Source organism: Balaenoptera ricei, chromosome 18 (assembly GCF_028023285.1).
Source record: "Balaenoptera ricei isolate mBalRic1 chromosome 18, mBalRic1.hap2, whole genome shotgun sequence".
Classification (NCBI taxonomy): Eukaryota; Metazoa; Chordata; class Mammalia; order Artiodactyla; family Balaenopteridae; genus Balaenoptera; species Balaenoptera ricei.
Genome location: NC_082656.1, coordinates 55,131,464 through 55,147,953, shown reverse-complemented (window position 1 = coordinate 55,147,953; position 16,490 = coordinate 55,131,464). Strand labels below are relative to the sequence as shown.

The following is a 16,490-nucleotide window of genomic DNA, read 5'->3' as shown; positions in this document are numbered from 1 at the left end:
CTGCAAGATAATCTACGTCAGGGGCTAGGAAACTTTTTCTGTAAGGGGTCACAAAGTTAATATTTTAGGCGTTGCCACACATAATCTCTGTTACATATGCTCTTGTTTTTTTAAACAACTCTAAAAATGTAAAAATCATGATTAGCTTATAAGCTGTATGAAGATTGTATGAAGATGGTATGTGGGCCAGGTTTGGTAGTTTTCGGACCCTGATCTAGACGACTGTAGTGGGTACCGACCGCAGATCGGCTGGGTCTTTGAAGCTGAGGAAGACAGCTCTGTCGCCCAACACAGAAGACCTGGAAGTCTGGAGACTTAACACCCACTGACTGATGCGAGCTGGTGAATAAATATCTCAGCTCTGTGTGGGAGACCCTAAGCAGCGTGTTCACACTATTTCCTAGAATATCCTTATGGGCTTAAGTTCCAGCAACTGGCCAAATAAAGCCCCGTTAGTGCCTGCTTTCCCAGTTCTTCCCTGATTCCACTCACTTACAGCGTGTCCTGTACCTCCCAGATAAACTGCTGACCTTTGTCTAGAATCTGCCTCTGGGGAAAGTCAAATGAATGTATCTATCCTTAGTAGCACAGCTATTAGTGCAGGAATATAGTGCTTCTGTGCCACTGGCTTAACAGTCAAGCAATGAAAGATGAGGAAATGGCATCGGAGTGAGAAAAGTGGTGACCCGTGTCTTGCCCATGTTATGGCAACACATCTGTGATGGCTTCTTGGCTGGGAGGCTGTGGAGAGCGGACCACAGCCCTCACTTGCCTCTAATCATTGGATGCGATGTTCCCTAAAATGAATCTGCCAAGTGCATGTGCTAAATTGGCTTAGCTCTGTTTAAAGTCTTTTTAGTAAGTGACCAAGCCCTGCCTATCTTGGCTTCTCCACGTCTCCCATGTCTTTCCCTTCCGGTCTGTCCAATGTCCATGGGGCAAATACATTCATCTCCCCGGTGGATGTGGATATGGTGCTCCGTTGCGGGAAGCTCCCTATACTGCAGAGGACAGAAAGCTAAAACCCTCAAACCTCAGGCTTTCTTGCGGCGAGAATTCCAGATGCAGTCAAGGGTCCACTGATCAGATGCTCTTGCAGGGAAGGGTGACAGTTCGGGAACGTCTGACGTTTTGTGGGCAAGCTGTGGAGGCATTGGCTTTATTCTGTGGCAGCGTTAGCAGAAGTCCCTTATCTGGTCACTACTTTCATGTGTGGGACACATGGGGCCCCCTGTGGTCCATCTGCCTTTTGTTGGTGCAGACCTGGAGGGCGTGGTGACACAGCCTGGATGCAGCATCCTGGTCTCTGGACTGTAGCAAGGGCAGCGTGTTAGTGGAGCCAAGGGTTCTGGGGCAGCTTCTCATTCCCCTCTGCCCCATCTCTGGCACTGTCAGCCCATCTCCTGGTCCGCGATGCTGTGTGAGCAGCTGTTCTCAGAGGCCTAGCCTGGGCTGGCCCAGCTGTCGTGCCAATTACCTTATAGGCAGTAATTTCTTCCATCAAATCCCTTCTGCTTCAACATAGCTAGAGTAGTTTGCGCCCCGCACTGAACCCAGGCTAACACAGTCTGAGACGGCATTCTTGCCTTCCGGTCTTCCCTTGGAGAGAGCCGGCACCTCTGCCCCGTTCTTACTAAGCATGGGTTACAAGGCCCTCCCCAAATTAGCTCCTGCCCATGCCTTCAGCTTAGTTCCCTCCGGCACTCCCTCGCACCCTGCAGGCAGCTGAATGAAAAAGTTCACCAGATTGGCCACGCGAGTTAACACCTGTTCTCTGCACACTCCGTTTCCTTGCACGTCTTGCCCCCTCTACCAGGAATGCCCACCCCAGCTTTGCGCTTGCTTCCACCCTTGGCTCTCTTTAGTCCTTTCTCCATAGACCATGAGTTTTAACTTCACATTTATTCAAGTTATCTTTTGGTTCAAAGCCAGGGTCCAGATCCCAGCTCTGGCCCCTAATAGCTCTGTGACCGTGGGCAAGTTGTTCAACCTCTCTGTACCTGAGTTTCCTCATTTTCAAAATGGGGATAATAGAAAGACAGATACCATATGAGCTCACATATATGTGGAATCTAAAAACCAACAACAAAAATGAGCTCACAGATACAGAGAACAAACTGGTGGTTACCAGGGGCACGGGGGGTGGGGAGAGGGTGAAATGGGTGAAGGGGGTCAAAAGGTACAAGTTTCCAGGTATAAAATAAATCCTGGGGATGTAGAAAAAATAAAATAAATGGGAATGATAATAGTATTTACTTCAGTGGGTGTTTTAGCTGTGCTTTCTTAGATTTGTTATGTCTATTTGGCAGCTGTTCATCACAGGGCCAAACTATCTACCGAAGTGTTGACCTCTTCCCTGTGAGTCGGCCTGCGTGTACAGACCGGCTGATCCAAGGCCAAGTCCCCCACCCCCTTCTTATCCAGTTCTCACACACCAAAGCAATATTCCCCCTGCCCTAAATCACGCTTAGGACCAAGTACTAGGCAACTGGAGACCACCCCTATAGCTCAAAGCCCCCTGGAATTATTCAGATCAGCCAATCCTAGACTGTTTACTCTGCCTTGCCTTGCATTTCCTGCAGAAACCCCAGCAAAGGCTCTGGCCTAGACTTCCACCTCCTGACCAAAACCTGCCTCCGTGTGCCGTGACTTGCCCCTTCCTTTCCGGAAACATGAGTAATAAAAGTCTTCTTTCAGTGGCATCGAGCTCTTGATGTCATCACTCAGTCACTTCCACAAATTAAAATCCCACAGGTGTAATTTTAGAACAATAAGATTGTGTGAGGATTAAATTAGTAAAAACTTCTAAAGAACTTAGCTGAGTGTCTGGCACATAGGAAGAGAAGTATGAGTGTTAGTGTTACTATTAATAAATAGCTTCCCATTGAACTTGGAATAAAATTCAAAGCCCTTCCTTACTTGAGGTTCCACAGGCTCATGCCCGTCCCTCTCCCGTGGTCCTGGGACCTGTGCAGTGGCACGTAGGCCTGTGCTCAGAAGGGCCCTGTGATTGGTTCAATGCTGGACTGTTGCCATCCTGAAATTCTTAGTATGTTCTCCAAGTTCATTTCGTACTGGAGCCCACAAAGCATGGAGCCAGCTGAGCCACTAGCACACTAGGGTCCAGCCCCACCAGCCTTCTTTTGGCCCTTTATACACTCCAAATTCTTCCCTCTCTCTACCTGAAATAACCTTTCCCTTTCTCTTCATTTGATGAATTCCCATACATCCTCAGCTTAAATGTCCTCTTCTCAGACAGGCCTTTCGGGAGAATCCTTGCCCCCCTCCTCCCATCCCGTTATTCTGTATCTTAGCTCCTTGCTTCTTCCTTTATAGGAAGGACATGGTATTTGTTAGATGTGAACCTGTCTCTCTTACTAGAATCCAGAATATCACTTCCATGAAGGTAGAACCACATCTGACTTGTTGGCTGTGATATCCTCCGTGTTTAGCACAAAGCCTGACAAACAGTAGGCTCTCGATAAATATTTGTTGGATGAGTGAACCCAGGACCTGCTTTAAGATCAAATTGCTGACCTCACCAAAGCTGATCATTCCCTTGGTCCCATCACCACTCTTTCTCTCAATATCTTTTAGCATAGTGTTGCATTGTTTACATGGCTAATTCTGATTTCTCTAAATTTTAGACAGCCCAAAAATCTATATATGGTCTCTTCTCCCTAATCCCTGGCTGAATCATGAATTTAAGGATTAGATGTAGGGAGATTTGGGGGTCCTTCTGTTACCTACGAGGAAGATAAAGGTAAATTATTCTTTGACAGGTTAAGGATGCAAATTGTCACTTCTTGGGTAACCACTAAAAGAATAGCAAAGGAGGATTAGGGTATAATTTTCAAACTAATAGGAGAGAAAAGCAGAATTAAAAAAAACAATCTAAAGGAAGACAAAAATGGGGGGAAAAGGAACAGATGTAACAAACGAAGCTCATAAGAAGGTGGTAGATTTATATCTAAATATGTCAGTAATTATTTTATATACCATGGCTTAAATGATCAATTTCAAGGGCAAAGATTTTCATACTAGGTTTAAAAAACCCTGAACTGTATGTTGTTTAACACAAGAATGATAAAATTTGAAAGCAAAGGTTTAAAAATATATATCATATAAACACTAAAAGAAATATGTAGCTATTTAATATCTGAAAAATAGATTTTTTAAGACATTAAAAAGAAAAATAAAGAAGACTAGTTCCAAGATAACAGGTTCACTTTGCCAGGAAGGTAAAAGATATTTAAATATGTATACACCAAATCATGTGGCCTAAAAAGACAAAGCAAAATTTGATAGAACTATGAAGAGTAGAGGAGTATATAGATAATCCACCAATAAAGTAGGAGGCTTAATCATGCTTTTGGAAGCAGAATAAACACAACATCAGATTTTAAAAACATGACTTGACTGGACTCCAAATCCCGGTGTCTTTACCAGTGAGATTTATCACATTTTTAAGGGAGAAATAACTCCAATATTACATAAATCCTCCCAGCTAGAAAAACACATAGTACTCCCCAATTCATTTTATGAGACTAACACTATCTTCATTCCAAAACCTAATAGGGACAGTTTGAGAAAGAAAAATTATAAACCAATTTTATTCAAGAATTGGACAAAACTCCTAAATAAAATATTAGTAAATGAAATCAATCTATTTTAAAAAGGAGTAATGCATCAGGATCAAGTTGGATTTATCTCAGTAATTCAAGGTTGAGTCAACATTAGGAAAATCCGTCATAAAGTCAGCATATTAACAGATTAAATGAGATAGTCTTATTTTAATAGATGCAGAAAGTTTGTTTAAAATTTACATTCTTTTATGATAAAATACTGTTAGCAAATTTGAAACCTAATGGTAAGAGAAAGCTTTCCTTTTGAATTAGCAAAGAGATAGATATCTATTATCATTTATATTTACTACTGCACTGAAGACCATAGGCAAGAAAAAGAAAGAAAAGATATAGGATAGGAAAGAAAGAAAGCTAACATTCATACATTTTGACTGTGTATATAAAGATTCTAAATATAAATTAACATAACATAAATTTAAGGTGGTTGAATAAAACATTTGAAATGAAATTTTAAAAATATCATAAGTATCACATAGCATAAAAAAGTATCGCATACCTAGAAATTAATCTTGCAAAAGGCATTTAAGTCCTCTGGGAAGAACTTGCACAATTTTATTGAGAGAGATTAAAGAATACCTCAATCAATAAAAGAAGAGGTAGACCATGTTCATGGATTTTTAAGACTCCGTATGTAAACAGTCAATTTCCAAGATATTGAATTATAAATTCAATGCAATCCAATCAAAATTCCAACAGGATGTTTTTCTGGCTAGTTTGTTTAAAAATACATATGGAAATGCAAAGGGACAAGAATATCCATGACACTCTTGAAGGAAAAGAGCAAAACTACTCTATTTAGCAAAATGTAATTATAAGCCTATAGAGATTAAAACAGTATGGTTCTGGTACAGGAATAGACAGTTCTGAAATAGACACATACACACACAAAGACATTTGATTATGACAAAGAACAGTGAGGTAAGGACAAAGTTTTCAGTAAGTGTTCCTAGGACAACTATAAATCCACATGAACAATATAAAATATAGGTGAAAAGCAAAATAATAAAACGTTGAGAATACAGAAGATTATATTCACGATTCCAGGGTCGGGAAATACTCTTTAAACAAGACACAAAATGACTAATCTTTTTAAAAAATGGTAAATATGTACTATATTAAAATTAATAATTCTATCAAAATACCTCATTAAAAGAATTAAAAGGTAAGCTACACAGTGTGAAGATATAGTTTTAACACATATAAGTGACAAAAGGCTTGTAGCAGACTATATAAATAACTACAAATCAGTAAGGAAACCCCAATAGAAAAATGGACAAAAGACCTGAACAGGAATCCATAAAAGATGATACGCAAATGTTCAATAAACAAATGCAAAGGTATTCTATCTCACTACAACCAAGGAAATGAAAATTAAAACCATGAGACACAACTAGATACCCACAGACTTAAAAGTTAAAGATGTTTTAACAATACCAAATATGTGTAGTAACAGGAATTCTCCTAGCCTCCTGGCAAACATGTACAGTAATACAACTAATGGGAAATTAGACTGGCATTATCTAGTAAAGTGGTTGGCAGTGTTTTGCAGGCAGCTTCTAGGATGGCCCCAATGATCCTTGTCTCCTGGTATGAACATTTTTGTGTAATCCCCTCCCCTTAAATGAGGGCTGGACATAGTGACTTGCTTCCAATGAATAAAACATGGCAAAAACGATGGGCCATCACTTCTAAAAATTAAGTTACAACAGGAAGATTTCCAGCTTTCTGGCTCACGCTCTCCCTTTCCCAACCTCCCTCTCTCTCTCTCTCTCTCTCTCTCTCGCTCTCGCTCTCGTGCTCATTCTGATGAAGCAAGCCACTATGTTGTAAGCTGCTCAAGGAGAGGTCCATGTGGCAAGAAAGCAATGGTACCTTCTGGTCAATAGCACACAAGGAAATGAATCATCCCAACAATCACGTGAGTGATCTTGGAAGCAGATTCTTCCCTAGTGAGTCTCAGGATGACTGCAGCCTTGTGAGAAACCCTGAGCCAGAGGACCCAGCTAGGCTGTGGCCAGGTTCCAGACCCACAGAAACTGAGATAATAATGTTTTAAGCCACTTAGTTTTGTAGTAACTTGTTATGCAGCAATAGCTAACTAATACAAATGTCAGCCAGGCTAGACTGTCTGTGTTAACTCAGCACCATAGTTCCCTTTCATGTTGCAGAACTAAGCATCTCAGGATCACTTTTCCTGTATGAGTCATGGTTTGTTACAGTGTAAGGAATGCACATGAGATAGAGAGTGCAACTGTTTTTTTTTTTTTTTTGGAATGTGTCACGTGGCTTATGGGATCCTAGTTCCCTGACCAGGGATCGAACCCAGGCCCCGGCAGTGAAAGTGCCAAGTCCTAACCACTGGACTGCCAGGGAACTCCCTGGAGAGCATAACTGAGCTCAGCCAGAATCATGGTTTTCCAGCCTACCCCACCCACAGCTTCCCCGTCTCTGTTGGAGGAACTCCATCCTTTTAGTTGCCAGCCCAAAACACCTGGAGTTTTTCTTTTGGTCTCTAACACAGTATATCCAATCCATAAAGAAATCCCGATAGCTGTAGTTTTAGAAGACAGCCTGAATCTGACCATTCCTATCTCCTCCATTGCTATCTTGCTGGTCCAGTTCCACATCATCTCTTGTCTGGACTATATAGTTTAATTCACCTTCGTGGCATCTTCATTTCTTATCTTAAGAGTCTATTCTCACCAAATGCGAGTGATGCTTTTAAAAAGTCAAATCATAAACTCTGCTGCTCAAAACCATGAATAGCTCCCATTTCCAGAGTAAAATCAAAAGCCTTATTGTGGCCCACATGCCCTACGTGATCTTTCCCTGTCTCCCTTCGGACCTCATCTCTACTGCTTCCCTCCTTGTTCCCTCTGCTTGCAGCCACAGTGGCCTCCTTGCTCTTCCTCAAACACCCCAGGCACGCTCTGCCCTAAGCCTTTGCCTAGGTTGCTCCCTCCTTTCCAGCAGCTTTTCTCCAAGGGGGCTCTGTAAATCACGTAGAGGGCTGATTGAATAGGTGTGGGGTGAGCCTGAGGATCTGCATTTTCTAGTAAGTTTCCAAGAGATGCTGACGCTGCTGACGTGGGGACCATACCCTAGGGCATCTATTGATGCAAGACATTAAATTCTCTCCTGTGCATCTGGAATAAATGTTACATACCATCCTGGGGAGAACTGTGAAAATAATCACCAACACCATTTTGTCTTTGTTCAGGTGTCACCTTCTTAGTGAGATCTACCCAGATGACCCTACTTAATACTGTGATCTCTCCCCATCTCCATTTTCTCACCTCCCCCCTTACTTTCATCTCCTTTTCTTTTTTTTGCCATAGCACTTAAGACCTAATGTACTGTGATTTACTTACTTGTATGTGGTTTACTGGCTCTCTCCTAACTAGAATGTAAATTCCAAGAGACAGGGATCTTTGGTGTTTATTCCAAGGGCTGAACAGACTTTTTTGAATATAAATGAAATACTTGATTTGCAAATGAGTTGAATCCTTTCATCTTCTCAGCAGAATATAAACTCATTTTTAAAAAATGTACTAACTAACTGCACCACATATGTTCATAGGAAGAGCACAGTAGTGGCAAAAACAGACTTTTGAGATCAGATACACCTGGATTCAAAAGTCAGCTTCACTATTTACTAGCTTTATGTTTACACTAGGTTAATGTCACATCCCTTGGGCTCAGGGTCTTTATTTTTTAAATAGTGGTAATCGGAGGTGATTGTTAAAAATTAGACAAATATATAAAAAATTTCTAGCACAGTCCTTGTCACTAACAAAGCGCTCAATAAATATCACTTCTCCTTTGATACCTCACCTCCTCTAGCCCACATTTCATTTAAAGGACAGGCTAATTAAAAGCCAGTCTTTTAGTTCCCCATGGAACTATGTAGAAAGGCACACTTCTTAAAAATAAAAATCTCTAATGACCTTCGGGAGAATTCTGTTTTAAAACTTACCATTGAAACCTTTCACCTAACCTTTCCATAGCAACTTCAGGTGAAAAGTTTTCCAATGTACATCAAATATAGTGTAGACTAATGATAATACTTTGCTATTTTACTGACACTGAGAAAATAAATACTTCAAGTTCAACCCCCATAAAATATTGGAATCTCCACTGACAGTATTCATCCGCAAATGGGTTTCTGGGCAAGAGGCTCCTTGGGTTCTAGTGACCATCCTAAGTGGTACCCAAACCCCACTGCAAAACTAAAACCTCACATCTCTTATCTCAAGCATTTTAGAGACAGAAAATTGTTTACAAATGCGAATATTCTGCCTACCCGCCTCAGGTATAAATGCCCTGTACAAGAGCATAACAATGACGATACTTTCACAATCGTGGTGAAACGTAGGTGTGGTATTCGTACTGTTTATGCTGCACATTCATGCGTGACCTGATACTGCTGAAATAGTCTTTATTTCTGAACATTCCAAAACAGCAGTGTACACAGTAACAAATATTAAGTCATATACCATAAGAAAGCATTCATTAGTGCAAATGGATTTTGTAAAAGGTCTATCAAAAAGATTTATTTGCTTTAAAATGCGTTCATTTCCAGAAGCATTATTAATAAAATGTTACAGTTTCATCTTCTGTAAAAGTATTGAAAATCAATTGTAGTACAGTAGCAAACATTGCAGGTATTAAGTGCAATGAGCTTGTGATGCCATTATAAATATGAAACCCACGTATGACAATAAATTAACAATGAAAACAACAAGACCATTCCACGCTGTTGTCTGGCTGTCTCAGTGCTCAAGGCTCCAGATTACATTGTGCTCATTCAACACAAAATTATGTCTCTCAAATTGTATGATGGATTTTTGCTGATATATCCCTAGAGCTAAAAAAATAGTACCTTACCACAAAAATATTTTTATGGCACAAAATTTAAGTTGTTCCATAGTGGTTCACGTAGGTGTAAAAAGAAATAGGCACAAAAAATAAAATTCCTGTAAACTATAAAAAAGTAAATTTCAAAGCATACGTTATAGAACCTGGTTGTAAAGATGCAATGTATTAAAATACAGAACATGTAATGGGAAGATGTTTAGAACATGTAAGTAAATTGAACAAGTTACTTTAAGAAACTCAGATGGCAAAGAAAGAAAGCATTATGGATGAATACATCTCAATTCTCTCAAAAAGGATTCAGGTACATATCAGTTCTACAAAAACTTCCTAGCTCTAAGTGTCACAATACTGCAACCATGGATTTGTGAACGCTGCAGTATCTCAGGCAAATATTTAAGTGCAATAATTAGTCTCTGGTGATTGGTCCATTGAAAAACAATGCAGTTAATATGGTAAAACGCAGAAGGGAAAGAATATCCCGACATCCGCTGTTACCCAGCCAGCTAGGTAACACGACCCTCATTTCCACTTCTTTCCAGCTGTTCAGACATACATAGCACTGCATCAGTAGCAACCATCTCTCCAGTTTCCATCCCTCAGAGTGCTGAGTGAAGACAGAGGCTTTGGAGGCTGAAGGAAACTATAAAGGAATGAAAAAAGGACACAGCTTGTAAGCAATCCCATGAGTCCCATCACTTACTTTGATCTACTCTCCGCCACTGCAGCAGTGACAACGTGCTGGCACCTTCCCAAGTGTGCCTCGTATTTCTGGGCCTTCCACATGCCCATCTGATGGAAAGCCCAGGTCTCGGCACGTTGCCACGCATGTTGTATGTGCACAAGCAGATTTGCAACCTAAGTGGAAAATGATCAATATCCTCAGTGTATAAAGAATATTTTAAAATCAGAAACAGATAGGGCTTCCCTGGTGGCGCAATGGTTAAGAATCCACCTAACAATGCAGGAGACATGGGTTCGAGCCCTGGTCCGGGAAGATCCCACATGCCGCGGAGCAACTAAGCCCGTGCGCCACAGCTACTGAGCCCATGCACCACAACTACTGACCCTGTGCCCTAGAGCCTTCGAGCCACAGCTACTGAAGCCCACGTGCCTAGAGCCCGTGCTCCGCAACAACAGAAGCCACTGCAATGAGAACCCGCACACAGCAACGAAGACCCAATGCAGCCATAAATAAATAAATAAATTTATAAAAAAAAAAAGAAACAGATAAACTCAAGAGAAAAATGGCCTAAAAACATAAGTGGTTACTTCATTGAATACAAATTGAAAATTTCTCCATGTTATTCTGTCTTACAAATAATCAAAGATTTGCCTATTATATTGGCAGAGAATTTAAAAAGAATGATAATACCCAATGTTTGCCTAAGTTTGTGGAAACAGACAAACCCTCTCATTGTCTGGCAGTGACAGCCCTTCCAAGAGGTTAGTTTGAAGACATATATCCGAGGATAAATGGACTGTCCACAATGACCTACATACATCAAATAATGTGATTCTATTCAGTCACAAATGCAACACAGCCCGGCATTGAACATGCACCAAAATGATTTCTATCTGGATAGTAGGATTATTTACTTTTCTGTGTTTGTTTTACAATAGTTTCTGAATTTGTTTTTGATCTGGGCACCTATTTATCAGAAAATAAAAACTATTTATAGCTACCCAATGCATAAAGAAAAATTACTTGTTCTCAAATCCTTTTCACACTTTTACCATGGTTCCCTCCCTCTCCTCCTCCAAATCCTAATTTCCTGTAAGAGTTGATTTACTGCTGCCATTTTCTCATCTTCTACTCTGTCCTCAACTCGCTTTTATGGAATTGTTTTTAACCATAAGACACTCCAGGAGATCCAGTTCAAGAAGGGCCCGCCACAACCATAAGATCATCGAACGGGTACCCTGCAAGCAGGCTGGAATTTTGAAAGAAAAAAAAAAAAAATTCTACCTGGAATATACCAAACTTACACCAACATAAGCTAATAAAGTCCCAGTTAAATATCACTAAGATAGGGGCTTCCCTGGTGGCGCAGTGGTTGAGAATCTGCCTGCCAATGCAGGGGACACGGGTTTGAGCCCTGGTCTGGGAAGATCTCACATGCCGCGGAGCAACTGGGCCCGTGAGCCACAACTACTGAGCCTGCGCGTCTGGAGCCTGTGCTCCGCAACGAGAGAGGCCGCGATAGTGAGAGGCCCACGCACCGCGATGAAGAGGGGCCCCCGCTTGCCACAGCTAGAGAAAGCCCTCGCACAGAAACGAAGACCCAACACAGCCAAAAATAAATAAATAAATAAAAAATATAGCCTCGAGGAGCCCTCCCAGGAGTGCCAACCCACAAACATTTAAAAAAAAAAAAAAAAAAAAAATCACTAAGATGCTTTTAAAATCGTGACTGTTGGGGGAGGGTGTGTATGTGTATGTGCCTAATGACATTTTTGCCCATTTTGATTAAAAATTGATTAAAAAGGTATTGAATCCAGAGGCAAGAGGTCCCGAGTCAGGACAGAAGGGGCAGAGGGACCTACCAGGGTTAGACAAAGGCAAAGTCAGGATGGTTCCCGGAGCGGTTTCTAATTGCAGACTGCAAACGAGGCCATGCAGACGAACAAGCAAAGGTTCTTACCTTCTGACAGGCTGTGCAATTTTGCTTCGAGGCAGGTTACTCCCATTTATTGCCAGTGAAGGTCTTGGGAGTGCGCTGCGGCCCGTTATCCCAGAAGCCGCAGCTTTGCTGGGGGCAGGGATCCCCGTGTTGGAGTGTAACTGTAAGCCGTTGGATAAAGGCATGTTACTGCTGCCTTGAACGGTTGGACTCACGTAGGCCGTGGCTTTCAGAGGCTGCCGGACAGACACTGGGAAATGTCCCACGCTGTGGATTCTGTGTTGAAGCTGCCCTGGTGACGGAACTAGAAGAACAAAGGACACGCACATGAGAGAACGTCTACCACTATCTGCACGCGTGTTATGTTCAAAGAAGCTGATACTGTTGAAAGGGTTTTACAGATATAGAAATTTATCTACATATATGCATGTAGATAAATGAAATACGAGTTCCAGACTGCATTTAGTATTGGAAAATTCTACTTCTTGATGAGCGTCTCCTTCTCTGTCAATCAGCAGCAACATTTTTGAGCGCCTGACTATATTTAGAAGCCAGCTGGAACAACAACCTTCTTTCCTTTAACAAATCTGAGCATCTCTGAGTTCTCACAGGATTTCTTCCTTGCTTGCTTGCTTGCTTGCTTGGAAGACATTAGGATTTCTTGATGGTTGCACTGGGGATGGTGTCATGAGGATAAAACAAGGGGACAATTTAATAGCAGTAATTATAGTAATTATAGAAGGGAAGACAGGTGGCATGGGTAGGCACAAACAGCTTATTACAGACATATTTCTTAAGTAATTTTCATCATGACATTTATCTCATAGGGTTGGTGGGAAGACTAAATGAGTTAATCCACATAAAGCCTTACAATGGCTGAGTAACCACTCGGCAAGTACTACCTGGATAACAGCAGCAGAATCTGTGAAATGAAGGGAGCTCTCTGGGTAAGAACCCTTAAGAACTTCATCAATATACTGGCCCATCACTGTGCACTATTTCACATTAAAAAACAATGAACGGGCTTCCCTGGTGGCGCAGTGGTTGAGAATCTGCCTGCCAATGCAGGGGACACGGGTTCGAGCCCTGGTCTGGGAAGATCCCACATGCCGCGGAGCAACTGGGCCCGTGAGCCACAACTACTGAACCTGCGCGTCTGGAGCCTGTGCTCCGCAACAAGAGAGGCTGCGATAGTGAGAGGCCCGCGCACCGCAACGAAGAGTGGCCCCCATTTGCCACAACTAGAGAAAGCCCTCGCACAGAAACGAAGACCCAACACAGCCAAAAATAAATAAAATTTAAAAAATTTTTTTAAATTAAAAAAAAAAACAACAATGAACTGTTTGGCAGAAATTTTTTAATTTTATAAATCCTTTTCTCCAAGGAAAAAACTGAATCACAAATTTAACATAAACTTATACATACAACATTACCTGTTGTTTACTAACCACTCTAGCCTCTGCTGCCTAGTACACTTGTGATGCGGTTAACACAAACAGACCCTGTTTTCTAAAACAGTTTAACTGATTTTGAACTTAAGCACAGAATATACAATAGATATCTGATAAAAAGTGACGAGAAAGACAAAAAACGTCTATGGTTTTATTTAATATCTCTTGAAAATATTTCCTTAAATTAGTTTTGTTCAAGTATACATTAGGTGAAATCTATATGTAGGAATGCTGATGTATGTGTACAGTAGCCAAAAAATTCGATGAAAAATGAGGTCTCTGTAAGATTCTGCTAGAGTTCTGTTTCCATCAAGCTTTAGGGACACAGTAAACTTGTGTTGGCTGGCAAATCATCTCTAAGATCCTTTCCAACCAGTTCTACAATTCCTTAATTTAGTAGCTTCTAACTGTGAATGTTCCAACATATTGGCTTATCAACTGTAACAAACATACCCCACTAATGCAAGATGTTAATAACAGAGGAAACTGGAGGAGGGGAAGGGGGACATGCGGGGATATATGGGAACTCTGTACTTCTCGCTCAATTTTTCTGTAAACCTCAAACTGCTCAAAAACAAAGTCTTAACTTAAAAAAAAACTCAACAGGTGAATTTGGCCCAATTTCATCTGAAACACAATATACATAAAGTACTTAAATGTTAAGCCTAGAGCAGAATGAAATTTTGAAGCGACCACACGCGTGTAACCATATCCACAGCAAGACGTGAACCGCTGCCAGCACCTCAGGCTCTCACATACCCTCTCCCAGTCAGTACTCCCCCAAAGTGACTGTTATTTTCACTTTTATCACCACAGACTAGTTATTCCTATGTTGAACTTCATGTAAATGGAATTATATAGTATGTTCTCTTCTTTGGCTTCTTTGACTCAATATTATGTTTTTGAGATTCATCCATATTTGCATTGCTATGTGGTATTCCATTGAATGAATGTCAAAATCCATTCTCCTGATGATGAAAAGCTTGGTTATTTCTAAGTTTGGGGTTTTATGAACATTCTTGAATATGCGTTGGTGTTCAGATGCATTATGTTATGGGTATATTCCAAATTTATAACTATTAGGATAAACGAAGTTATTAGCAAAGCTGCTGAATACAACATCAAAATACAAAAATCAATTGTATTTCTAAATACCAGCAAACTAGTAGAAACTAAAATTTGAAAAAGATACTATTTACAAAAACATTTTAAAAATAAAATACTTAGGAATAAATTATAGATGTATTAACCTCTATATAGAAAGCTACAAAACTCTGAGAGACAAGATGATCTAAATAAATGAAAGAATGTTCCATGTTAATGCATTAGAAAACTAATATTGTTACGATACCAATTCTAAAATCTATCTACAGATTCAATAAAACATGTGAATCATTTAGGTACTAGACATGTGTTGGAGGTACACAGGGTAGTCTGTTAGGGCCACCAAGGAGTCTTCTGGGTGCAGACTTAAGACATCTGGTTGATGGCGCTTGGCCACACACTCTGAACACACTTCAGGCCTCCCGGGTTTGGGCATATCAATACTGGGACTGTGACCTTGGATCTGCCACCCAGGGGTCAACCTCAGACTTAACCCCAACTACCCCTACAGACAGCATGAGTGGGGGGAGGTGAACTGGAGCCAGCACGTCCCCACACAAAGCGAACACACACACACACACACTCTCTAGATCTTACTTTCACCATGCTGCTCATCACTGGGTAAACCATACAGAGGATGAATGACACACTGTGGGGCAAACTGAAATGAAGTAGATGAATCCTACTTTAGACGCACTAAAACAGAACTTCATTTGCCAGGGGAAAGCTCTGGACTGGTGAAAAACAAGACCAAAGTAACAAGACCAAAGTACACAGAATAAGTGTGCCTTCCTCAGAGTAAACGTTATCAAGTACACAGCTAAAAAGAGGCAGATCTGCAAAGAAAACATTTTTGTATGATGAGTAAGCAAATCAATCACCATTTAGTGCTTCTACTGCTATCCCTGGGTATAAAGGATTGCATAGAATTTACTAATTATTAATTGGTGACATAGGCACCAGTGAAAATACCACTCAGTTGTAATGGTGAAAGACAAAAAAGTGTCACAAGGAGAAAAGTTTCCTGTAGTGTTCTTAAGAGAAAGAAAGAAATGAAATAGTAAGATTTTCCTAATGGTGTTACAACTAATTAAAATTACACACAAAAAAATGGTCCTACTTACTACAAGACTGTATTCTTGAAATTCCATTTGCAGCTCCATGCAAGCTTGAGTCAAAACTCTGACTATTCCGCACGGTGACTGGAGAACTACCATTGCTACTAACAGCGGTTGTGCTTGACATCCGAGCTAGATTAGGCATACTTCTTCGGAGCTTATCTAGAAAAGAATTTTACAAAGTTAAAAATCACAACTTTTATGCCAGTTAAAACACTAGCTTTCAAAAGTAAATACAAATAGAAATCATATTTTGTTCAATGACAAACAGAAATTATCATGTGTGTTATGAACTCTAGCAAGCTAACTAATTACCCCCGGTAGAGACAAACACACCCCACGGCTCCAGAAAGGTTCCACCAAACAGACTGCTAAAGGAAAGCACTTGTTCTATAAAAAGAGGGAGGAATTAGGTAATCAATTAGCTGTTTGTTCCTATACAATAAGTGGATAAAACTGAATCGAAGTGAGGATAGAAAATAATCTTACAGCTTAAAAAAAAAAAAAAAAGCTAGGAATTGTTACATGTTAATAAAAAAAAAAAAAAACCTAGAAGTGTCAAACCAGCAATTACTGAATCTTTTGCTAGCATATCAAAAAAGGAAGAAATTCTTAAAATTCTAACTTGAGATGTTTTGACATATCCACTCATCACATCAACATGACCACATT

General features: G+C 40.5%; 1 protein-coding gene across 3 annotated transcripts in view; it reads right to left on the bottom strand.

Annotated features, from left to right (window-relative positions):
- Positions 1–9,172: 9,172 nt before the first annotated feature.
- SLAIN1 (SLAIN motif family member 1) overlaps positions 9,173–16,490 on the bottom strand; it is a 53,498-nt gene continuing 46,180 nt past the window's right edge. For all 3 annotated transcript variants that reach the window (XM_059902799.1, XM_059902797.1, XM_059902798.1), the window contains 3 exons: positions 15,825–15,980; positions 12,167–12,449; positions 9,173–10,164 (listed from right to left, as the gene is read on the bottom strand). In XM_059902799.1, the coding sequence (XP_059758782.1) occupies positions 10,089–10,164; positions 12,167–12,449; positions 15,825–15,980 (515 nt within the window). In that variant the 3' untranslated portion in view covers positions 9,173–10,088. The remainder of the gene's footprint in view (positions 10,165–12,166; positions 12,450–15,824; positions 15,981–16,490) is intronic.